Raw genomic sequence first — 26,355 nt, 5'->3', positions numbered from 1 at the left:
TTTGTATTTTTGTATTTTGTATTTTTGTATTTTTGTATTTTTGTATTTTTGTATTTTTGTATTTTTGTATTTTTGTATTTTTGTATTTTGTATTTTTGTATTTTGTATTTTTGTATTTTTGTATTTTTGTATTTTGTATTTTTGTATTTTTGTATTTTGTATTTTTGTATTTTTGTATTTTTGTATTTTGTATTTTTGTATTTTTGTATTTTTGTATTTTTGTATTTTTGTATTTTGTATTTTTGTATTTTTGTATTTTTGTATTTTTGTATTTTTGTATTTTTGTATTTTTGTATTTTTGTATTTTTGTATTTTTGTATTTTTGTATTTTTGTATTTTTGTATTTTTGTATTTTTGTATTTTTGTATTTTTGTATTTTTGTATTTTTGTATTTTTGTCTTTTTGTATTTTTGTATTTTTGTATTTTTGTATTTTTGTGAGCGAGTTGTGGCGCTATAACCACGGCAAATAGAGTCCAGGGCATTCGTGGAAATACAATGTCCCATCCCAGAGGGTCCCGGAGTACCAAACCTTCTTAGCATGGTGCTCCCAACGAATACAACCAAAAATCTCGGAGCGTATGGTGGTGTGTCCCCACGCTTCTTCCTCCCTGTCGATTCAGAATTGTGTTGTTGTTCGAACACTCAGTGCTCAAACTCAACCCAATTACGAGTCATCTCTGCGATACGGCTTTACGCAGTAGGCCTGGCCGCTTTAACGCTTGTGATGTTTCAATGCATTCTAATGCAATGGCGCACTACAAATGTTAATAAATGACAAGAAGAGTGCTAGGCGTCATCTAACCTAAGGCACTCTCCAGGATCCCTTCGAAAGATTGGCTGCGCTAGGGTCTGATTAGATTAGATTAGATTAGATTAGATTTTGTATTTTTGTATTTTTGTATTTTTGTATTTTTGTATTTTTGTATTTTTGTGAGCGAGTTGTGGCGCTATAACCACGGCAAATAGAGTCCAGGGCATTCGTGGAAATACAATGTCCCATCCCAGAGGGTCCCGGAGTACCAAACCTTCTTAGCATGGTGCTCCCAACGAATACAACCAAAAATCTCGGAGCGTATGGTGGTGTGTCCCCACGCTTCTTCCTCCCCTGTCGATTCAGAATTGTGTTGCTGTTCGAACACTCAGTGCTCAAACTCAACCCAATTACGAGTCATCTCTGCGATACGGCTTTACGCAGTAGGCCTGGCCGCTTTAACGCTTGTGATGTTTCAATGCATTCTAATGCAATGGCGCACTACAAATGTTAATAAATGACAAGAAGAGTGCTAGGCGTCATCTAACCTAAGGCACTCTCCAGGATCCCTTCGAAAGATTGGCTGCGCTAGGGTCTGATTAGATTAGATTAGATTAGATTAGATTTTGTATTTTTGTATTTTTGTATTTTTGTATTTTTGTATTTTTGACAAAAGCTTAGTGAACCTGGAAGATGATAGAACAGTTACCGACTCAAAAGGTTTCCAGTTTCAAACCAATACGAAGAATCTTGTATACGTTCCTAACATGCACCGATTCTACTTATTTCAATTGTTTTTGATATTGATCCAGCTCCATAGGCACTTACATGCAGTCTACTGTTAGTTAATGAAATTGAAACTTGATTAGAGCCTACAACAAAGCGTACTGCTGCTGATGGGCTTCTTCAACTTCGAACCTGACGCAAGGTACACCTGACCAAGACTGTCCAAGACAGTACACCGAACCACCTTCACCAATAGCCGGAACTTGTCGGTTTCTCTTGATGGAATAACCTCTCCTTCAGGGAAGTAACCCACACACACCTACAACTTCCGTAGCACTCCACACAAACATACGTGCTATTATGCTGTGGTGTTGACTTGTTCCGAACAAAAGGGAGAGACACCTTCCCGACTTCTTCTCCTTCTCTGCCGGAAGGTGATTTCCGTATCGATCCCGAATGGACCCAGGACCAACACTTGGAAACGTGCTGTTGTTGTTGTTGGCACAAACTTTGACAGTTTGGTCCTGCAAGTTTTCTGTGGCTACGTCAGCAGGGGAATCTTGTTGTCTGCACAAGGCCGGATGCCGGTCTGACCCGGATTGCTTTCCACTCGGAATAGTTAAGTTTGTTTGCAATCCAATTTAAATTTCGAAATCGGAAACTGAAAGTTTCCCCGACGTGCACCTGTGTGTGTGGGAGGAGGTCTTGCTCCCTGATAGGTGGTTTTCCAGCTGAACTGGCAGATTTGGAGAACAATTTCAGGCTATCATTGTACACCCAAGCGAGAGATTTCTGACAATTGATGTCGTAGCAAGCGCTCATCTTTGAGGAAGAAAGTCTAGCAATCAACGGGATTCGGTTCGATTCCCGGAGAAATCTTTTTTCTTTCTTTCTTGATTTGAAGAATTCGCGTCACGTAATCGATTTGCATGACTGTCATAATCGAATTTACCTTGCGAGTGACATTTGGAGCGGAAGCGGCTATTATTCATCACCACCCACACAAACATCAATCATCGCGCGCTCAATCGCGGTCTCGCCGCGACGCTAATCGATTTTTCTGGGGGTGAACTCCACGTGCCCTCCCCCCTTCCGTCAAAACCGGTCCAAAGGTTAATTGAGACGCGCGGGATTTCCGGAGACCCCCCCCCCTCCCCGCATTCACAAAATCATCTGATACCGGTTCGTCGGCTTCGCCTTGGAGTTCCCTGCGGCGAAATTTCATTTATTTCGATTAATTTGGCCCCAAAGTTTTGGCTGACCCACTTTTAAGGGGGGGGGGGGGGGGGTGAGCAAGGAGGTAGGCGCAATTATGATAAATTTATTCTGTTTTAATGGAAATTTAATTGACACGGTGTGGCCTTGAAAGGTGGGACTCGTGGTGCGCCGGATATCGGACATAATTGGGCCAAACCGGGAAAGGATTGTGATATAATCTGGTTCGCGAGAATATCGGTTCCGCAAAGAAGTGCGATGATTTTAATTAAATTTGACCCTGAATGTGTTGTGGCCAGGATTACCGCGCGTTGGGGTATCGTTTTAACTTGGTATTAACGAACAAAGGACGATTTTTTCGTTAAAAACCTTTAGAAACGGTTATCAAAACGTCCGATTGACGAAATCACAAAAATCTAAGCAATGGCCTTTTGGCTAAATGGTCAAGCAAAATCAATTTTGGGTCATTTCACCGAAATAATGCCATTGGAGGAGCGGCCGTGGCTGACTGGTTACGGTGTTCGCTTTCTAAGCGAATGGTCCTGGGTTCGATTCCCATCTGCTCCCAACGAGAAAGTATAGGAAATATTAATCTTGAAACTCTGAATATGAACGAAAAATCAAAGTCGCCCGAGTCGGGGTTCGATCCCCCGTCCTCTGGATTGGTAAGCAAAAATGCTAACCACTAGGCCAGCACGGCTTGGTGAGCGATGCCTTGAATTAGGAATACTGTTACTATCAACTATATACGCGCTGGGTCCTTGTCCATTTGACAAGGGTTCGGAAGTTCTAAATAACGTTTAAATCCGATTGATGCAAACGTTCTTCAGGCGGGGCTTGTCGATAAAAGCTGAGGGACCTCGCGCTCGGCTAGCCAGCGTAGAAATGGGTCAGAGCTAACACCTTCCAAATGCCTATGCGAGTTATTTGCATGTATAGAATGAAGATCTAAAAATACATGGAAACAACTCAATTTGTAAGAAGCGACCGCGTGGTCCCGTTTGGTTGGTTGCACACACACACATTTCACCGAAATAATGCCATTTTACATGTTTTTTTTTTACTGAGATATCAGCTATACTTGCTTTGAAATGAATAATTTCCAAATAGTTTGAGCCATTACCCATGGAATAATTTCATCGAAAAAAAAAATTCTTCAATAAATGATATTTTGTGTGGGCCTCGTTGCTGTTTTTTTTCCTAGTAAGCGATTTCACTAGAAGAGCCGTTTCACCAAATAATTGTGGATTGTTTTGTTCTAACAAATCATTTTATGAGCTTTACAAAGTTTGGCAATTTTACAGAATAGGTCTTTTCATCGAACGGTTAATTTAATCAAATGATTCATTAAATTGAATTGTTTGAGTGTATATGCCATGAAAGGTCATTTCACCGAATTTTCTTTTAACAAATTTCATCAAATTCGATCAAAATGAGTCATTACGTCTAGCTGTGTCTTTTGTTCAATGGAATTATTACATTTCTTTATAGTGATTTCACTTTCACTTTATATCACTTTCTCAAAAGATTTTAACATTCCAAAAATTGTTCAAAATTATATAGATTTTTTTTTTGCATTTCAATTGCTTTTTTTCCTAATATTTGACAAAGTTGGCGATGAAACGCATCGAAATCACCAAGGTTGTTAACGATAAAATTATCGAGGCTCGATAACGATAGTTCTATCGTTATCGTTATTTCGATAATTCTATCGATATTAGGGTGGGTACGTTTTTCAAAAAGTTCTCGGATCAAGTTTTAGTTTGGTTCCCCTTGTAGGGCATGCCCATAGGGACTTTCATGCCAAATATCAGCTCATTTGGTTGTAAACTGGCTGCGCGCATCAGGGTTAAAGTTTACATGGGAATTACTATGGGAAATTGGAACTTTTTGTTCAAACGCTCCTAAAGGTCTGGGAAAATCACGCGCCAACTTCTGGTATGGTCAGGCCTATGGGGAATGGTCTGGAGAACACTTTTCCCGAAGAGAGCATATGGATTCGTTGTACCTAAACCTGGCGCATCGGCAAACAATCCGATGTCTCCGGAATCAACGGTTTTCCCTGAAAAAGCATCAATTTTTCCTTAGCATGCTATGAAAGCTCGATGAACACCGCGACGCCATACGTCAGGCAGCTACCACGTGGGTGAGAAACGGCTGGAATATTCAACTGCAAACCTTCTTTTAACTAGAAAATGATCATTCCTAGTAATACTGATATTATTTAGTTGAATTCAGGATCTTTGCATAGCAAATTTATATTTTTTGCAAATATTTCAACCACGTGGTAGCTGCCTGACGTATGGCGTCGCGGTGTTCATCGAGCTTTCATAGCATGCTAAGGAAAAATTGATGCTTTTTCAGGGAAAACCGTTGATTCCGGAGACATCGGATTGTTTGCCGATGCGCCAGGTTTAGGTACAACGAATCCATATGCTCTCTTCGGGAAAAGTGTTCTCCAGACCATTCCCCATAGGCCTGACCATACCAGAAGTTGGCGCGTTATTTTTTCAGACCTGTAGGAGCGTTTGAACAAAAAGTTCCAATTTCCCATAGTAATTCCCATGTAAACTTTAACCCTGATGCGCGCAGCCAGTTTACAACCAAATGAGCTGATATTTGGCATGAAAGTCCCTATGGGCATGCCCTACAAGGGGAACCAAACTAAAACTTGATCCGAGAACTTTTTGAAAAACGTACCCACCCTAATCGATATAGACAATAACTATTTTTTGTAATCTTTCTAAAATCGTTTAATTCAACCATATTATGTTAACTTTTCAATGCTTTCAATAAGATTTTTTTTTTTGAAAATCTAGTTAGTTTCAAAGTAAAATATGTACTCAAAATTGTTCAGAAAACACCGTATTTTTCGAAAATACTCAAATTTTCATAATCTGCAATATGGGTATCAAACGAAGCGAAAGTTTGCATGATTTTTTAACTTTATTATATTTTTTTTTTTGAAAATACTACAATTTTCACAATTAACCACAATTCTTTTAAAATTTCTAATATGGTTATCAAACGACGCAAAATTTTGTATGATATGAAGCATACACAATTTGAATGCATGTATGAAGCATGAAAATTTTCGCGTTTGATACCCATATTGCATATTTTGAAAATTTGAGTATTTTCGAAAAAAATATGTAATTTGTGAAAATTTTAGTATTTTCCAAAAATCTTTAATAAATTCAAAAAGCATACGAAATTTCAATTAGTTTGATACCCACATCGCAAATTTTTATTTTTTTTTGTATTTTTGAAAAATAAGGTAATTTGTGAAAATTTTAGTATTTTCCCAAGAAAAAAAAATAAAAACTCTAATAAATTGAAAAAGCATACAAAATTTCAATATGTTTAAAACCTTTATCGCAGATGATAAAAATTTTAAAAAGTAAATCTTTCCCACTTCCTGAGTGGAACACCCTTGAAGAGTATCGGGGCCGGCATTCACAAAGAGGATTCAGTGGCTATTACTTAACTTAATGTTAACATGTTGACATGTTGAGGTGAATGTTAACATTCCATAGGTCGCCTCCCTAAGGTGTCATGATAAGGTCCAGCTTGTGATGATACACTACCTTCCCTTTACTAAGCAATCAAATCCAGAAGGGAAAAGATCTCCAGTTGTGTTGGTCCGAGCCGGGATTTGAACCCCGATCTACCGCTTACGAGGCGGAAGCGTTACCACTAGGCTACGTGGCTCGGTCTATGAAAATTTGAGTATGTTCGAAAAATACGGTATTTTGTGAAAAATTTCAACCATATCATGTTAAATTTTCAATGTTTTTACTAAGAATATATTTTTTGAAAATGTAATAAGTTTCAGAGAAAATTGTGTCATTTAACAGGGTAGGCAATTTAATTGGAATTTTTTGTTACATTTCTTTATAATTGAATGATTTATTCAACCATACAGGTCATTCAACCGAATGAACAAAAGCTTTCGTCCAAAGGCTTATTTCACTGCAAAGGAATGCTTTTTCGTTTAATTCATCAAATAGTCATTTAATCGAAAACGTAATTCCATGTCCAACCTATAAGCTTGTTTTAAAATTGGACTGATTTCACTGAACAGGTCGCTTCCTTCAATAACTTCCACCCACCAACTCTCGGCACTTAATCCACGTGACGTCCCTTCCGGAAGTTGTCGAGAGTCTGTCCCAATTACCGCCGCAGTGACAAGGCAATTGGAAGCGAAAGAACAAGGAAAAATCCACTCCACTTCCTCTTCTGGCCGACCTGTCAATGGTCTCTTATTCCCTCTCTCTCTCCCCGGTTGTGTACAACTAATTAAATTAATTAAAGCATATTTACACAACTTCCGCCCGTCGCCAAGGACCAAGTTGAGGAAGACTTCCTCGATTGTCACTATCAGGCAGGACAAGATCTACTCTGGCGCATAGTTGGGATTGTTTTTTGCTCTCTATCTTTCTTTTCTTGTTGGGGAAAGTGAAATTTACATTTTCACTGTTGACAGCTACAGGGAGAGGCACCGCGACACTTGTTGACTAATTGAGTTCTTAAGAGCATCTCCACCGTCCGCAAACAAAATCAATCGGGAAGAGAAATCGGTTACCAACGACGTCGAGAGGTGCGACCACCGCGGGTGGTCCCGCAGGAAAACCGCGAAAAATGAGCGCAAACTCGTGGTTTTCGGATGGCTATCGAATCCCGCCGCCTGAAGATCATCGCCGATTATCCGAAGCCGATCCAGCTGTCACGCCGCAGTGTTCAAATTTCTCCCCCATGAAGGCTTTTCTGAACGCTTAGAAACGATCAAGTCAGCGCGCGCGCGTATAAATTACCCAAAATCGTGTCGTAACCAAAGACACTCCCCAAAACCAGTCGAACGATAAACATCGTTAATCTATCATTTTGTCACACGAAAAGGTCCGGATGGACTGCCGCAACAGTTATTGCGCGCGAGCGGTTTTTGGTTCGAGTAATTCGAACCCTTTCGGTACCCGTTTATGGTCGTCACTTAAGTAGAATAGCAACAACAACAAAAACAGTTGACGCGTACCATTTCTCGGCGGTGACGGTTGGTAGCGACGGAAATTGGATGAAAGTGACGAAATTTTTGAATGTAGAGGGCCTTCGAAGTTGAGTGATCTACGAGGTGAATATCAAGTCATTTAATAAGTTGGTAGCGGTTGGTAGCATGCTTGGGCTTGATAAAGAAATTATCCAACTTCACGGTCATTGGTAGCAATTCAGCAAATAATTACAATACGAGATGTTTCGCAATATGGAACGTTCTAAAATGATAATTAGCTTGGTAACCATCTAAGAACGCCATACATAATCTTGGTAGCTAACCAGGCCAAGCATAATTGATATTGGTAACACAACGAAAAAGTAAGAATCAGAGAGTTGAGCTAGCTTAAACTAAAGTTTAGGTTCAAAACAAAATGATTTCTATTATAAGTTTACCAAAAAATCGATCTGGAATTGGTAGCCAATTGAAACTACTACATACAAAACAAATTGGGTTAAGACAAATGATATTGGTAGCAAATGAACAGCACTTATTATAACATTTTAGTAAAAACAGTCTAAATGGCAAGTGGTTTGCTAAATGACCTAAACTGCCCCTGATCGCATAAATGTCCCATATGCATTTTCATCGATTTTGAGTTATTGATGCCGTTTGGTTCAAAATCGTGTGCTCTTTCAAAAGAGCCTATAACATCCAATACTTTGTTCTAAAAATCAGGAGGAAATCCAGTATTTTCGCGAAAATTTAACACGTAGCCCTATGTATGGGACAAACTTCAAACGCGTTTTTCTCAGCTTGCTGTTTTTGCATATGGGACATTTTTGCGAACATAGGCAGTAAAGTTCTAATAATCGATTTGGTAGCTAAATAATTAAATTAAATTCGGCACAAAACAGACTTTATTGGATCCTGTCCAAGAGTCAGAGTTAAAATCATGATAAAATGACTGAAAAACTAGCCAGCTAGATACAAAACTAAGGTTACCAGGATGATGACGAATCGTGTTGGTAACAAACTAGACACAAACTAAGTTAGTTGCAAACCAGAAATGTAGGATTTCAAGGCTAAGGTTGGAAGTAGGCCAAATTTACTGCGAAGGTAAATGTAATTTGATTTGGCAACTAGATAAATGTCAGAAAATATTGTTGGTAGCAACTAAACAAATGTAAGAACATTGGTAACGAGCTAGATGAACCAAAGGTTCAATCAAAAGAACCAAAGGTTCAATTGTAGTGAATCAACGTAACCGTGATGAAATTTTTTTTCTATAAATTTAAATGGTAGCAACTATAGGAATGTCCGTAAATCGTGTTGGTAGCAAACTAAATTCACAGTTACAATGTTAGATAAAAGCTCAAGTGGTAGCAAACCATGTTGACCACAATTATTATGCCCATGGTTAACGTTGGTAGCAAGGTCTGAGATCTGATAATTTAATTGATAGCAAATCAGATTCACCATGAATTGAATCAAAATACAAAAAGACCATGTTTGGAGTTTAGTTTTGAGCAAACCTAGGATACCGAAAGAGATGATTCCCAGAAGTTTGATTGGTAGCATCTTTGCAAATGTCTGTAAGTCTGATAATGACAATACTTGATAAAGTTAACATCGATAATTGCGGCGGCAACTAGTGTTGGTAGCAATCTAGAGGAATTAAATATTCAATTGGTAGCAAAAATATTCAGTTAAACTGAGTAAATTGTGAAAAAATATATTTAAAATCCATTTGGTAGCAAACCAAAGTTACATGGAAGGATTTGTGTAAGTTTAAATGATATCAACTTTACGAATTTCCATAAACTGTGTTGGTAGCAAAATAAATTTCCACTAAATTATCGATAAGAACTGGTATTGGTAGTAAGCTAAATAATCTGATAATTCGATTGAAAGCAAATAAGATGTATCATGTACTAAGCCAAAGGCAAGACATGATATCTTGACCTCATTTGGTAGCAAACAAAGGACTAACATTAAAATTGGTAGCAAACTACAATTACTGCAAATTTGGTAGCTAGCCAATTTACAAGAATGTTGGTTACCAACAGTTTTGTTGGTAGTAAATTAGGTGACTGAACTAGACTAGACTGAAAATTCAATTGGTAGCGAAAAGAGTTGCCAATGGGAGATTGGGTAATACAAATTTCTGCATTTTTGTAAGACCTAATGATGATCGAGACTTCAGTTTGTAACCTAATGGTGGTGTTCGGGCCGGCACGTTGGCCCCACGGAAAAAAGGCGGAATGTTCACTGGTGGACTGTATTTTAGAATCCGATGGCCGTGGGTGTGATGAAGAAGTAAAGCACTCGGGTTTTCTTTAACACTACTTTAATTAACAACTAATTAACTTAAAAGTGTGTTGACTCTACCGAGGGTGAAAAGGGAATGGTACCGCAAAATGGCGGTTTTTTCTCTCGTCGTCGTCGTCGTCGGTCGTCGTTCGTGTTTCATTCGTTCAGCGTCGCGGCAACGTCGCGCCGTTGCGCGCGAAAAGCGTTGCGCAGGGTTGCGCTCGATCACAGCAAGCTGGTTGCGGCAAGCGAGCAGGGCTGTCATTTTTACGCAGCCAGTCTAGCCGCCAACAGGTGGCTTGAACTTTGATTGGTAGCAGCTTGACCAACGACTGAAATTGGTAGCTGACTTTAATAACTGCAAATGTAAACGCAGATGGTAACAAGCCAAGTTTACAAGGATAATGGTTACCAAAAGTTTCTTTGGTAGCAAACTAGGTGAATGATAAAATTTAAAATGGTAGCAAATCAGAGTTGCTAGACATTGGAATAGTAACTGACCAGAATTATCTTCTGCTTAGAATGTATTGAAAATTCAGGCTGTCAAGACTTTAGTTTGCTTGAAATTTGATTGGTAGTAACTTGACCAACGACAGAAATTGGTGACTGAATAGACAAATTTAATTGGTCGCAAATCAGAGTAGCCAAACATTTAACTGGTAGTTGGTAACGATGTTACCAAAGTTATGGTGGGTTTAGTTTTGCAACTTGACCATCGACTGAAATTGCAATTGGTAGCCAACTTTAATAACTGCAAATGTAAACTCATATGAAAACAAGCCAAGTTTACAAGAATAACGGTTACAAATAAAATCCGTTGGTAGCTAACTAAGTGACTGACAAAAATTCTATTGGTAGCAAATCAAAATTGCCAGACATTAAACTAGTAACTAGTCAAAACTTCATGATTTTTTGGTAGCAACTTGACCAACGACAGAAATTGTTGTATGAATACAAAAATTCAATTGGTTGCAAATCAGAGTTGCGCAACATTTAACTGTTAGCAGACTAGAATTATCTTCTGTTTTGAGTGTATTTAAAATTCAGCATATCAGACTTTAGTTGGTAACCATGCTACCAAAAATATGGTGCCATAAAATTTGGTTGGTAGCAATTTGACCAACGACTGAAATTAAAATTGATAGCAAACTAAGATAACTGCAAGTACATATGGAAGCCAGCTTTCAAGGATAGTGGTTATCAAAAGTTTCGTTGGTAGCAATCTAGGTTACTGAATAGAATGATTCAATTGGTAGCAAATTAAAGCTGCCAAACATTGAATTGGTAGCTGACCATAATTATCTCTTATTTAAAGGGTATTGATAATTCAGGATATCAGACTTTAGTTGGACGTTACCAAAGTTATGGTGCCTTAAAATTTGGTTGGTAGCAACTTGACCAGCGACACAAGTTTAAACTGATAGCAATTTGTAATAACTTAAAATGTGGTAACTAGCCAAGCTTACAAGAATGATGGTAACCAAAAGTTTTTTTTTGGTAGCAGACTAGGTGACTGAATTAGGTTAGACTGAAAATTCAATTGGTAGCAAATCAGAGTTGCCAAACATTGAACTGGTAGCTGACCACAATTATTCTCAGTTAAAAGTGTATGGAAGATTCCGGATATCAAGACTTAAGTTGGTAACGATGTTACCAAAGTCATAGTGGCTTGAAATGTGGATGGGGGGGAGGACCGCGAACATCATTGTAGAACAAATCAAAGCCACGCTAAGGTCGGAGGAGATCGTTAAAAAAAGAACCGACCATCGCGCGCAGATGTGTAATTAAAAGCAAACATTTCATTAATAACTTAATTAAGGATGTTACCAAAGTCATAGTGGCTTGAAATGTGGATGGTAGCTGTTAGACAAATGTCTGAAAATTGTTTTGGTAGTGAACCAAGATCACATTGAAGTAAGATTCACTTGGTAGCAAATGGGGACTACCAAAGCGAAACAGCATGACATTGAATGTTGTTGGTAGCAATCAGAAAACGCCGTCCAGCTTCTTTCCCGCGCAGTCTTTCGCCACGGAATCTCTCCCCGCAGGGAACGGGGGGCGTGTCAGCGTCGTCACCGGTTGAAGAAACAGTTTCTCCGCGCTCGACAACATTCAAATGTTTTATTTCGCTTGTGAAACACACCAACAATCCCGTAGACACCCAAAACTACTAGCGTCGTCATCATCCGCCTAAGTGATTTAGTGCCGCCAGTTTCGTTTCGGCTAAATTTGGCCCGTTAAAGATACATGCTGGGCTCAACGTAGACTCGAGCGAGCGCTGGGGAGGAGGTGGTACAGTGTAGTGTAGTTGTCGTTGCGAACATCGTTTTCGACCACGCCCATTTTCGGCGGGAATGTCTGAAGAGTCGTCGTCGACGTCGTGTGTACATTTATTAGAGCAGCGCTAAAATTAAACTCGAATCGATGATTAAGTGCAGGTTCTGACAACGAAACCGTTGTTCCGGGGACACGGCTGAAGACAGCTAGACATAGTTTGTCAAGTTGAATCGCGTTTATTTGTGGCGTGTCTTCATGAACTCGATCAATACAAGAAATGGTATGGTATTTTGCATTGGGCATTTGTTTGGGGTCTTTTGGGGTTACTTGCTACCATGTGGACCTGCGGGGACATTGATCCGATCCTTGCGATTTCCTAGAAAGGACTTTTTAGGTCGTTTTCAATTTGCAAAGTACTTGCCACGTTGAGGTACTGGGAAATTCAATGTCCCCATGGTTCCAAATCATAGTTGGACAAACTATTCTCGATATTGATCAAGTTCATGAAGAAGGATCGCGTCATTATTCCTAATTTAAGCTTGTTTCGCTCTCAACTCGCGAGAAACCCCCGGGGCAAAATTCACACATTAAAAGAGCGAACCTTAAACAACCATTTAAAAAACAAAGCTACTTACTTCCACACTAGTAACGACGAGATAAAGATGACCAACAGCAGCAGCACCGAGCTGAGCACTATCACGGCGGACGTTTGGAACGATGGACTGCTGTGGTAGCTCGCGTCGAGGATCTGAAATTAAAAGAAAAAAAATACAGAGATGAATAGTTTTCCAGAACGGTCACCAGGGGGGAGGGGAGACCGCGAACATCATTGTAGAACAAATCAAAGCCACGCTGAGGTCGGGGGAGATCGTTAAAAAAAGCACCGACCACCGCACGCAGATGTGTAATTAAAAGCAAACATTTCATTAATAACTTAATTAAGGTCTCCCCAGTCAGTCGGGGAGTCTGCGATGGGATGCCCCTGTTGGTGAAGGATACCTTTTTTTTAATTTCTGACTTGTTTTTGTGCTCTTCTGATCTGTTGATTGTTTTGCGACTAGACGCGACTGGACCAGCAGACATTGCAGAGGATAACGTGGAATAGAAAAAAAACTGTAGACTCGCAATCGTAAATAGTTAGGGAGGAATCGCTGGGTTGAGGACTAGGGTTAAGATGCTAATTGTGGTAGAATCATCTTTTCTGATTAGGTTTGTTCTGTTAAGCTGTAAAAAAATTGGTTTTAAAATTGATTATAAAAAAAATATTTCAGAAATGCGACCATTATTTTAAAAAAATCGAGAAACTGCAAATTTTTAGCTAAAATCAAACTTTAAGCGACCATTTCTCGAAATCGCGTCACCTTAACACCATTTTTGTAGAGTAATTTTTGATTGCAAATTAAATTTTACGTTAAAAACGGCAGCCAAAAAAGTGTTGGGTGCGATTTTTATTTGTTAAAAAAAACCTCAAGGCTGGTACAAATTTTAATACAAGTTTTTATCACCCCCCCTTCAAAGTTGGCCCAAAAAATCGGGGGGCAAAAAGTTTTTGTTTCAAAAAACTTCATAATTTCAATAGAAATTAATCAGCTGATGTGAAATCAATTTAAAATGCATTCCTCTGCGTTTAGAATCATTTTAGCATGTTGGGGTTGATTTAAAAATCTTTTGAATGTTTGATAATTTTCGACGCTAAAAGTTTTATTTCGCGAATCTTACATTTTGTTAAAACTTAGATTGCAAAACATTTGAATCAGTGTAAAATGCAATTTAAAACACGTTTTGCATTCAAATGTTGAGACTTTGGCTTGAAATTTAAAGTTTTTATATTTGTTTGCCTCTGTATCTTTTGAAGAAATTTTTCCTACCGTTTTGGTGTTTTCGGCAAAAATTGTGACACGGAAAAAATGCCGATTTTTTAATAATTTTTATTTTTACAGCAATTTAATTTCTCAAAATCCGTATTACATAATTTTATCACTTTTTTATGATATAGCAACCTAAGTTTAATTTTAACTGAAACATTCCAGTTTTTAGATTTTTTAAAATAGTGTCCATGATTGTCCTTTTATGTTTCTTTTTTCCAAAAAGTTGATTTTTTTTGAAAAATAAAATAAAGTAAAAGTTTTTTTTTGTTTTTGAAGCCTCAACTAAACAGCCCCCCATTTTTTATATCTCGGCAACAAATGGTCCAATATGCAATGTTGAAAAATGGAACACTTGTAAAATTGTATGAACATTTTTAATGTGCGAAAAATTGAAATGTTTTCTTGTTTTTTGCTTTTATTCGCTGTATTTCAGCAACCATTAATCAAAATCTCTTAGGCGATTTTTTTGAAAAAATGTCTCTACCTTAGAAAAAAAAAATAATTTCAGGAATGGCCAATTATTGAGACTGACACTATTTTGAAAAATCGAAAAACTAGATTTTTGCCTTCTTCACCTAACTGAGGAAAGGCTATAAAATCACTAGAAAAATGAACTTTTAAATTAGACCTCCTAGACCTACCATTTATACATATCGACTCAGAATCACCAGCTGAGCAAATGTCTGTTTGTTTGGCTGCTGCATATAAATTTCACAATTTGCAAAAAAAGGGTGGTTTTTGCATGGAAACCTGCCATATTATATATTTTTGGAAAGGTTCTGAAATGAACTTTCTTGTGGATTAAGAATTTTCAAGATCTGACTTACCTATCTAAAATTACAAGCAGTTTAAAAAATGCTCTAAATTTACATAACCTCAATCTGTTTCCCCACGGCGGTGTATGTACAATATTGACAAAAAGTCTGTAGGCAGTCTGTTTTTTTACTCATCACTTATTTTTATTAGGACCTCTTTGCTGCTAAGATCACGTTAGGGGCGATCCATAAACCATGTGGACACTTTAGGGGGTTGGAATCACACTATAAATGAGAGGAAGGCACCAACCACCTAAAGGTGGATTAAGTAGCGTTTTTTGAGTTAAATTTAAACTTTTAGTGGTTATATCTTGGAAACGGTGCACTTTATCAAAAAATCTTTAGAGCACTTTACGATTTAAAATTTCATTTAGCATTGTAAATTGAAGTCATATTTTTTTCCAGTAAAATTATTTTTTTTTACAAAAAAACACAACTTTTCAAAAAATCATAACTCTGCGGCAACATTTTTTCCCATACTTTTCTATGGTTCAAAATTTGCTTTTTTGTCCCCTTTAACAGATCAACAAATTGCAAAAGTTAAAAAAAGTTGTAAAAAAAGGTAATATAAAAATCACCAAAAAAAAATCCGTGTACCAATTTTTATCTATATCGCCAACTTTGCCGAAGACACCAAACTGATCAGAAAATTACTTCAAATAATACAAGTTATTGAATATGTACGTACCATTCCGGTATGCACACCCATACAGTTTCTTAGCCGTCTGCATTGATTATGAATTTCATGTTAACGACAACAATTTACAAAATAAAAGAAAAAAAGATTGATTTGTTTTTAATAATCATCAAATTGTAATAACTAATGAGCAAACAAAAATATTTAAAGAAATACAATGATTAAAAGAGTGAAAAACAATAACATACAAATAATTAAAAAAATAGTAAAGTAAAGTAAATAGTAAAGTAATAAATAAGAAACTGAAATTCGCAACTATAATTATTCACTTAATTGTTATTCTTTCTCCAAACCAAAATTTTAAACCAACATTGAGAGTTCAACCTTCTCCCAGAACCTCTCAATATCAGTTTTTTTTCCTCCAACTAGTAAACACTTCATTCTTGTTTATGACGTTCCACAGCTACTTTTTATGATCCTTCTTTAAAAGTTCTCGGGATACTCAAGCAGGGCCCAGCCAATCTGTCAAGAGTGCGTGGTCGTCCGCGGTTGTCGTCGAACGCCTTGGCCGCTAATTATGTCGTGGCCGTTTACGATCCCTCCTCCTTCTCCGTCTCGTCAACCCATCGTCGTACGAGGTTCTCAACGACGACTACTGGCTGGACGCGTCAAGTTCCCGGTAGTCTAGCTAATTAGAGCTTGTTAACATGAAAGGGTTTTTTTTTCTGAGTCGAAAACAACTGTTTTGAGCACAGAAAAAAAATAAACAAAAGTAAAATAATGTCTTCAAAAACCAGTTAAAAAAACAAGTTAAATTTTGTACAGTTGATTTCCCAAAGTTTGACAGTGGCAACGCTTCAAACATTTAATTAAATCGACAAACCAATCGCGATTGACCCCCAGTTTTCCCAGAATCCCGACTTTGTTTGACCCAATGGCATCAGCTATCGGTCAAGAAATGGGATTAAATGTAATTGAAAGCACAACCTTTCCCCCCCTATCCCGAACGTCGGATCCGCCGGTAATTGGAAAATCCTCGGGCACTTCGCGCCAACAATAGGAAATTGATTTTGCTGGCTGCTCTTATCACAACCCTTCTGGACGGGTGGCGGCGGTTCCTCATATCTGGCATGGCTCGCTGGACCCGATCGCTGGTCCATGTTTCGTTTATTTAATCCCTTTCCTCCTGGTGGAATTGTGGGAGAAAATCACAATGGGCAGGTGAAGAGGTCAAATCACAGAGATATAGATTTTTCCTTGTTTCAACACATAGTTGTTTAAACATTAAAAACTACAATTTCTCTATGGATTTTGAAAATTTGGATCTCATAATTCACAAAGCAGGGATGACTGGTCAAAAATGAAAAAAAAAAAATCTGGCAGGCAAAAAGGACACCAGAGAGGGGTGGAAAGCGTTATTTTGTTAAAAAAAAGTAATTCGTCAAGTCAAATCCATTTTTAATGTTTCTAGGAGGGTTGATTTGCACTTCAAAAATACTCAACATTTAAAACATAATCATTTCAAAGGTTGGCACGTTTATCTTATTCAAAAAACACTTTAAAATTTTCAGAAAACTAAACGCCTGGCAAAATTTGTCACATCTGGTAAATGTTAATCTCTCAGCCGCTTGAACAATATTGCATTTCTAGATGTATCTGGAAACTCTGCCACAGAGTCTCAAATGTTGTAAGTCCAGATTAAGTTTAGTTGGTCAGCTGCTTCTTTTAACATTTCAATATTTTTTATATTGATGATAAGGGCTAGTGATTTTACGCGATTTCACGGAAGCCGCGTAATCCGTGTAATTTGCCCTTGTCCGTGAAATCTAGTCAATTCAGCGAAATTCGAAAAATCACTTGAAAATTGCTAATCAGTGTTTGAAAATTTGATTTTTGTATTTAAACAAACCACAAGACGAGCATTTTGAAAGTAATTCTTAAAATGAATATAAAATATTGAATGGTAAATTAAGATCTCATTTTGCAGATTATGATCATTACAAAATCTCTAACGAAATGCTGATGTTCACATGTAAATATACAGCAAAATGAGATATGGATAACACATAGTGAAATTCAATGAAAGAAAATGCAAAGCAGTTTTTTCTATTTTATTTTTAAATTTCGTTTAGTTTTATATTGAATCTCCTTTGAAAATATGATAAAATGACGATGAATAAAATACATGTTCTCACGTGAGGAAAATTCAAAATGATTGGAATATTTTAGGTTGAAATAAAGTTTTTTCTTCAATTTAAAATATAATGGATGCTGATAAAAAATCGCAATTTTCAGGTATATTTTTTATAATTTATCGCAACTGTCAATACCAAATGCTACAAAAACAATAAAAAATCAACACTAATTCTACTTTTGGTGAATTAAGAATGCAGATTTTAGCAAATTATTTAGTCTTTCAGATGTAAAAAATGTAGAATTGAACAAAAGTGAACTCATACAGAAATTGAGTTGAATATTTTGTGTCAGGGGATAATATTTTTTTACTTGAGCTATTGTTAATTCTCAAAGTAACTAGCCTCCACACAAAAATACTAATATAACATTTTTTGCATTTATTTTAAGCAGATTTTGGAGTACCGTGAAATTGCCGTGAAATTCCAACGTTTTGTGATTGTCATGCCGCGAAATTTCAATTTTTGAGCCGTGAAAAATCACTAGCCCTATTGATGATAATATGAAAATTATAGTTTTTGGAAATATAATACGAAAATTTATCAAATTTCAAGAATGTTCACTAGGGTGGTCCACATATGAAGTCGAAAATATTTGCTTTAAAACTGTAAAAGATTAGTTGTCTAATATGTGTTTCCATTTGCTTTTAATATGGCACGCGTTTTTTATATTTTTTTTTGTTTGAACACAAATTGAACAAAATATAAAAAAATAAATATTTTTGCCCTTTATGCTTAATTTAAAAATTGTAATTTTTTTTTATTTCATGCCCAAGATTTTTTTTCAACCAGCTAACCACCACCTAGTTTTATTGAGGTTAAATCGTAGCATCTTGATTGCTTATAAGTTTTATGTTGGAATCCACAGCAACCAATAAGCATGGGCTAATTTAAAGGTTCTAAGATGGCTTTTGCTTCGGACATAAAACCTGGTGTAAATAATAGCGAAATGGTTTCCAATTAGGTTTTATGAATGTTTTAAGAAAGTCTTGAAAACCAGATGGCAATGTCATGCCAAACGGTTTTATTGCATGCTTCTTTAAAACCTAAGGTGTTGTAGCTGAGCAATTCTCTACGAAAACGTTATTTTTTAATTAATTTTAATTTTTGTATTTTTTAATCCGACTGAAACTATTTTGGTGCCTTCGGTATGCCCAAAGAAGCCATTTGGCATCATAAGTTTGTCCATATAATTTCCATACAAATTTGGCAGCTGACCATACAAAAATGATATATGAAAATACAAAAATCTGTATCTTTTGAAGGAATTTTGTGTTCGATTTGGTGTCTTCGGCAAAGTTGTAGGTATGGATAAGGACTACACTGAAAAAAATGATACACGGTACAAAAATTTTTGGTGATTTTTAATTTAACTTTTTGTCACTAAAACTTGATTTGCAAAAAAAAAACTAAACTTTTTTTTATTTACTGATATGTTTTAGGGGACATCAAATGCCAACTTTTCAGAAATTTCCAGACAGTGCAAAAAATCTTTGACTGAGTTATGAATTTTTGAATCAATGCTCTTTTTTTTCAAAAAATCGAAATATTGGTCGCAAAATATTTTCAACTTCATTTTTCGAATTTGCAATAAAAAAGTACTTTAGTGAAATTTTGAAAAAGTGCTCTATTTTCAAGTTATAACCATTTTTAGGTAACTTTTTTGAAAACAGTCGCAATTACTCATTTAAAAAAATAGTGCCCATGTTTGCCCACTTTTGAAAAAATATTTTTGAAAAGCTGAGAAAATTCTCTATATTTTGCTTTTTTGAAATTTGTTGATACGACCCTTAGTTGCTGATATATTGCCAAGCAAATGTTTAAAAATAGGAAAATTCATGTTTTCTAAGTCTCACCCAAATAACCCTTAATTATCTAATGTCGATATCTCAGCAATTAATGGTCCAATTTTCAATGTTAAAATATTGAATGCTTGGCCCTTTTGAAATGTTAGTCTTGATTAAAAAAAAAATCTTGTGTTGAGAAAAAAGAGCAAAACGATTTTTTCAAACAACATAACTGCCAAATTCACCACCAACTCTGCCCCATTGTTCACCGTCGGAGTAAAGAAAGTACTATAAAAAATGGACGTTTAAACCCTTTCTTTTTTTTACCTCCATCTCGTAACTTTTATTGTTTGGATTTCCCCGCGCGAGAGACGACGACGACCTTTTTGCAGTGGAAAATGAAAATGCACCGAGGCAGCAACAAGAGCCAGGAGACGATTGTTCAGGAGAGGTCGAATGAAAAGCTATTGGAAAACTATTTCGATCTCCCCGGCGTTGAAAGCATTGTTCCGTGCGCTTATCTGGGCCCCCCGTAAATCAACCAGGGACGGGGAAACTCGGGGGGTACATTCCAGCAAATGATGATTGTTTTGGACTGATGAGCGAGAAAGTTTTAATCTTCTTCGAGGAATCGCCGACGGGGGAAATGATTGAAATTTCTTGTTACTTCAACTGAAGTTTTCGCGCTTGAAAATGCCAAATGTTTTTCGCAGAATTTTTCCAGCACGAGATGTTATCCTCGACAGTTGTTGAAGCTTACAATTAACATCACCGGAAAAGAGCAAGAATTTGCCGACCTCTTCAAGTTTTTCCCCGAAGCTCGGAGCCGGTCCGGCTTTTCCATCCATCAAAGCGAAACGTGTTCCGTAAAACTTGGCCCCACCCGTTTTCGTCGTTTCCCTCCCATACCAGCCCGCCTTCGTGGCCAAATATTGACCGAGCAAATTTGTCGCATTTGTAATCAAGATTCCGTCGCAGCAAATAAAACTTTGTGCGCGCAAAATGTTTCAACTTTCACTTTCTCGGCGGGCGGCGGGAGGAAGTTTTTCCGCGCTGACTTTTCCTTTTGCGACGGGCCGGGATTGGGCAGAAAAGGAAACGGAGGATGCATTTAGAGGAAAGGGTTGTCGGGAAGGAACGGAAAAATAAAAAAGATTTTTAAGGTAGTGAATGTCTGTAACGCTGGTCAGAATTAAATTCCAAAGTGGACACATTGCCACGTTGACAGTGAAAGGGGTGTCAACATAAAGTTTTTTTTTCAACAATTTTAAAAACTCATATATTTTAGTCTCAGAACTTAAATATATAGTAGATAAGAAAAAAATGCATATCAATGTCAGGAAGTTTAATTACGCTAAACTTTTTTTTAATAAAATAAAAGCAAAAAAAATGCCGTTTTGTCTTAAATAACATACACATAACGTTGTTGGACAAACCACAAAGGAACTGCGGATTATTTTTATGATTTTCATCAGACATAATTTATTGAAAATTGTATAAATTGATAGAACATAAAACATAAATAAATTTTGTAAAATTTTTGGTAATTGACAAAACAAGATTTTAAATTTGACAAAGTTAATCTTTATGAACAAAACTGATTCTGGCATTTTCAAAGGAAAATGCTATAATAAACATTTTAATCAAAAGGCAACTTTACCTGAAATTGAGAAAAAGACCGATCAATTTTTAATTTATCTCTTATTATTTATTTTCAATCAACTAAATTCTCTAATTTGGTCGAATTACAAATTTTACTCTGAGTAATAATAACATAAATAATAATACATATATTTTTTTCAAAAGTTCCTATAACTACAATTTCGACACAATTGAAATTTTTGCATGAAAAATTACTTGCCTTTTTTTTTAGACCAAGGCTTGCAATTTAACAGAAGAACTATTACACCAAGTATTATCAAGTATTGTGGTACAATGCGATGTGATGTTTAAAAAATAAAAAAATAAAAATGTTAAATCTTAAAACGTTGCAATTTTATGGAGAACTAATTTCCAATTTAACTTCCTTATCGGGGTTTTCGGTTTTAGTGCTTTTAAAGAAAAAAAAAACATGTGATTAATTTCCGTTAAAACCGTTTCGTTACCAAAAGAATGTATATTTTTAACGTGTATGAAATTAATTTGCATGTTCAAACCACATATTGAGTTCTGCTTTTAGCATTTTGCATAGAAATTTTTTTATTGAATGTTTTATTTTAACGTTTAAAATGTATAACTACTTTTTTATGCTATTTTTTTGAAGAGTTCATGCAAACTATTTATGTTTATTTAACTCAGGCCTGCCCAACGTCCGGCCCGCGGGCCGGATCCGGCCCGTGAAGCCATTTTATCCGGCCCGCGACCGACTTTCAAAATAGTTCTATGAACGGCCCTTAACGGTGCACAGCAACCAGAACTTTTGCATCCAGATTTTTGTTGCAGGCATTTTAGTATCTTCAAAACTACGGGTACTATCGAAATATTTTTTGATTCTTCCCCTAAAATACTGTCCACAAAGTAATTTACAACAAAGTTTCACTAATTTTACAATCCCGTTGTTGCAGGATTGGGTCCGTAAGTTTGACAATTTTGGAATAAGAAGACAACAACATCCTTCGTTGCTGTTCATGAAATACTCAATAAATTTAAAAAAATATTGTTTAAAACAAATATTTAGATGAAATATTTGACATAAAATGTTGCTAATTTAACGTTTTGTTTGGATTTTGTCTTTTATTTTTTTTAATGATTTTATTTTACATTTAAACGTTCTTTATGTTCGAATTTAAATCGTATCATCTTTGCAAAAAGATTGCAAAAAAAACAAAGTTTCTTTTTAAAGTTTTTGCTGTTTTCACTTCTAATTTAATTGTAACTTTTTTGAGGATTTTGATCAAAATAAGTTTTTTATTGACGAATAAGCTAAAATACTGTATTTTTTTCAGAACAACTTTCAAACATAAGGTTTTGGTTGAAAAAAGCTTTAAAAGGCAAATTAATCATATTAAAAAAAATTGCTGCAAATATTTATAATTTTTTTTTTAAATAAGTCAAGAAATCATAGAGCAAAAAACAACAACAACAAAGCAAACATTGTTTTTATTTGCGTAAAGAAGATTTGAGTCCAAATTTCTTTTCAATAAATTTTATCTTGCCTCGTTGTTTTTTCGAACTTTAAAATAGCTTGCAATTTATTTATTTTTAGTTAATGATATCAGGGTATTTAACTTCAATTGACAAAAACAATTATAATTTAATTTAAACCAAAACAAATTAAAAATAAATCAAAAAACACATCTAAGAAATGTTATCTTTGTTTTTCTTTCTTAAAATCAAGATATATAAATCATATTTGCAACACTAGTTTATTTATTTGTTTACTTGAAACAACCGTAATGAAAAAAATAATGAAAAACATTATTAAACATTAGTTCCGGCCCGTCACTGTTTCAGAAAAATCATATCTGGCCCGGAAGGCCAAAAGGTTGGACACCCCTGGTCTACAACTTTGTAGAACATACCAAAACTGTAAAACTTGATCCTGAAAAGTTATTAGCGATTTAAAAAAGTATTTTTTGTATGAAAAACATTTTTTTCGCCAACTTTAGGCTCGGGTATCAATGGGTTAATCTCATCCAATGTCGCTCAAAATTTACACAGATGCTTGAAATAACCCAAAAAACCGTTTTACGCTTGCGGAGCAGGGGGTCATTTTTTTCTGGGCACCCTAACCTTCACGTTTACCTATCGACTCAGAATCAAATTCTGAACAAATGTCTAGGCGTGTATATGTCTGTAAGTCCGTGCACCGAAAAATATGAACACGATTATCTCCGGACTGGCTGAACCGATTTGAACCATTTTGGTCTCATTCGATTCGTCTTGGGGTCCCACAAAACCCTTGTTAACCCTCTACTGCCCAAATATTTTTTTTTCGAAAATATTTATTTTTCCCGTGTTCAGGAGGTCATTTTGAGCAACTTTTGTTCTACGAAAAACTTTACTTTTCTTGTTTTATGTTTAGTATTTTAATTTGCATTTATCTTGTTTAGTTTATGTTTGTTTTTTTTTTTTTGTAATATTTGTCCTATTCTACCACCTAATATAATTACATTTTGCCTATCTAATTTTGTCACGTTTTTACAGTCACTTTTTCAATTTTTTGCATGTTTTTCACATTTTTTGCTACAGAATGGCACCATCATCATTTAAATTGCAAAAAAAATGCGTAGAGGCATAGTCTGGGACACTACAAAAATTACTGCATACTTCTTTTTATTGAAAATATAGGAAATGTTAGTAAAAAACACTGCCAAAGTTGACCCCTAAAACAATGACATTTTTTAAAACATTGGCAAAGTCACATAAAACAAGTTAAACTTCCAACCCTGAATTTTTCTAAAATTTTAAGAGTGCTTCTTTCCAATGCTTTTTAAAGATAAAAAATCGGTTGGAAAATTGATTTTTGACGATTTTTTTGATCGAAGCCCGTCGGGGTTAGGTTGTAGAGGGTAAATATTATGAAGTTTAGAAAAGTAGAAGTTTAGAAAAGAAAAGTAAAGTTATGCAAAAAAAAAAATTAGCTAAACTTCGGAAGTTTGTAAAAAGGGTGGTTTTAGTAAGAAAACCCGCCATGCTATATATTTTTTGTAAGGTATTTGAAAGACCTTTCCATCGCGTTCAAAAGATTGAAGGTCTGACAACCCCATCAAAAGTTATGATCACTTAAGTGTTATTTTTACACTTTTTTGAGGCCGGATCTCAGATATTTTGATAAAAAAAATAACTTTTTTAAGGCTGTGTAGTATATTAACTTTTTTTTATTATTATTTATAATTTATTCAGATTTTCTCTTCCACACAGCAAAAAATCCGATGGTAAAATCGCATGCAAAAGCATGCACATCACCTTCGTCAAAATAAACACTTAATATTACACAATGCATGCACAATTTTTGCAAACACAAAAAAAAGTTGCAACCGACGGGATTCAAACCCAGCACCATCAGTAAGGGCTGGCGCCTTACCCCGCTCGGCCATCAGACCGATGAAAAATGGAAAGGATAAATGCATATGTGAGCTTGACATTTCGGTCAAGTAGGTTTCCCATACTGATGGGCTACATATTTCAGGGTGTAATATTACACAGAATTTCATTAGAAAATGCAAAATTTATTTTACACCCAAGCCTTTTACACGCAGCTGGATTACTACTTTATTTGCTGTGCATGTACATTTATTCAGTTAAAATAATATTGAGTGTCCAATCACAATCGATGACTTTTCACCTCAATTTTAAATACCAGCAACTTTCATTTATTCATGAAATATAGTATATTTACTTTAAGAATGCGAGGAAGGCACCAACTACCTAAAGGTGGATTAAGTAACGTTTCTTTAAAAATTCAATTGGCTCACACCATGCTCTCGAGCCTCACTGTCAAATAAACCTTTCTGGCCTACATTCCAGATTGCCCTGGCGTCCAGCAAAGTGGTGAAAAACCCTCCGCCCGCCAAATCAACGAAGACAACGACCAACTCGCGATATCGAGGAAAATGTGATGGAAAAAGTTTCGCCCCGAATCGTTTCGCTCTATTTGACATTTTTTTCCCTAACTTTCTCGTTTTCACTTTCGCAGAAACTGGCCAGCTCAGCCAAGTCGAAGGAGGAATTTGGCGAAACTTGCCAATCGTCCCCCCAGCCTGCAAAAGTAAATAAAAATTCCTTTCTTGATTCGAAAAATTGTGGGGGTCAGTCCCGTTTTAACCCCTCCTCTTTGAAAATCCAATGAAGAAGGAAAACTGAGCAAGAAAAAGGATATCTTTTAATTAAAGCAAGTTTTTTTTCTGGTCTTGATTTCTCCGCCAGCTGGCTGTCGCTCTGAGGGGGGCGCAGAAAAAGTCGGACAAAGTGTGAAAAATCACTTTTGGGACAAAGTTTTATCTGGAAGCGCGCCACGAAGCATCTTCCGGGCCACCTGTGCTGCTGCACGTGGGAAAGGGCTAGTTGTCGCACGTGGACGGTCGAGTTTTCTTATGGAAAAGGGAGAGGTGTCTCCTTTCTTTTTATCGGAAAACTTTTCTTACACCGGAGCGGCGCGGCAGCGATGGTGGGCCATAAATTGTGCTCATTTGAATAAGTTGGCCACTTTATTAGCGAAGTGCCTCAGAGTTTGCTCGCTCGCTTTGTTCGTGTGACAAGTTTAATTAAAGTTGTGAATCTGAAAAAAGATTATGAAAAGTTTGCGAGAAGAATCTTGCTCAGGAATAGTTGTTCACGAGAATTTTCTTTTAGAATCTCCACCAGTAACCAGTAACCAGTTTTGAAGAATCATATCAATCTTCTAAATTGAGAAAAGTTTTTGTTCGATGCATAATTTTATTTTATTTTTCTCAGTTAAAATAGAAAAATTACAACATTGGGAAGCCAGTCTATTTCTTTTAAAGTTAAGAAAATCTAAAGAGAAATTTCATTTAATGTTTTGGTCTTTCTTCTCTTAATAATTTATTAATTAATTTTTTTTTAATAATGAAATTTTCAATGTTTTTTTTTCTCGACGAAAACAACACATTCTCATGAATTCAAAGATATTTTTTGAAGCATTAATTTTGACTTTATTTTGTCCAGAGATAAACTATTTAGCCAATTTTACCACCTACTATCATCACCCTTTTTATTTTATTTTCTTCATTGCTTTTTTCAATTTTTTTCTGTAGAATGATACTTTTATCAATCAAAATTTTCAAAAAGGCTCATAGTCTGGGGCATTACAAAAATAACAGCAC

The 26,355-nt window shown here is 36.0% G+C and overlaps 1 protein-coding gene across 1 annotated transcript in view; it reads right to left on the bottom strand.

The window, feature by feature from the left end:
- LOC6050129 (putative uncharacterized protein DDB_G0286901) overlaps positions 1-26,355 on the bottom strand; it is a 194,498-nt gene that overhangs the window by 158,204 nt on the left and 9,939 nt on the right. The window contains exon 2 of the mRNA XM_038260785.1: positions 12,907-13,019. Within this exon, the coding sequence (XP_038116713.1) occupies positions 12,907-13,019 (113 nt within the window). The remainder of the gene's footprint in view (positions 1-12,906; positions 13,020-26,355) is intronic.

The sequence above is a fragment of the Culex quinquefasciatus genome, chromosome 3, assembly GCF_015732765.1.
Source record: "Culex quinquefasciatus strain JHB chromosome 3, VPISU_Cqui_1.0_pri_paternal, whole genome shotgun sequence".
In the NCBI taxonomy this organism is placed as follows: domain Eukaryota; kingdom Metazoa; phylum Arthropoda; class Insecta; order Diptera; family Culicidae; genus Culex; species Culex quinquefasciatus.
The sequence above is the reverse complement of the archived record's forward strand: the minus strand, read 5'-3'. Positions and strand labels throughout refer to the sequence as shown.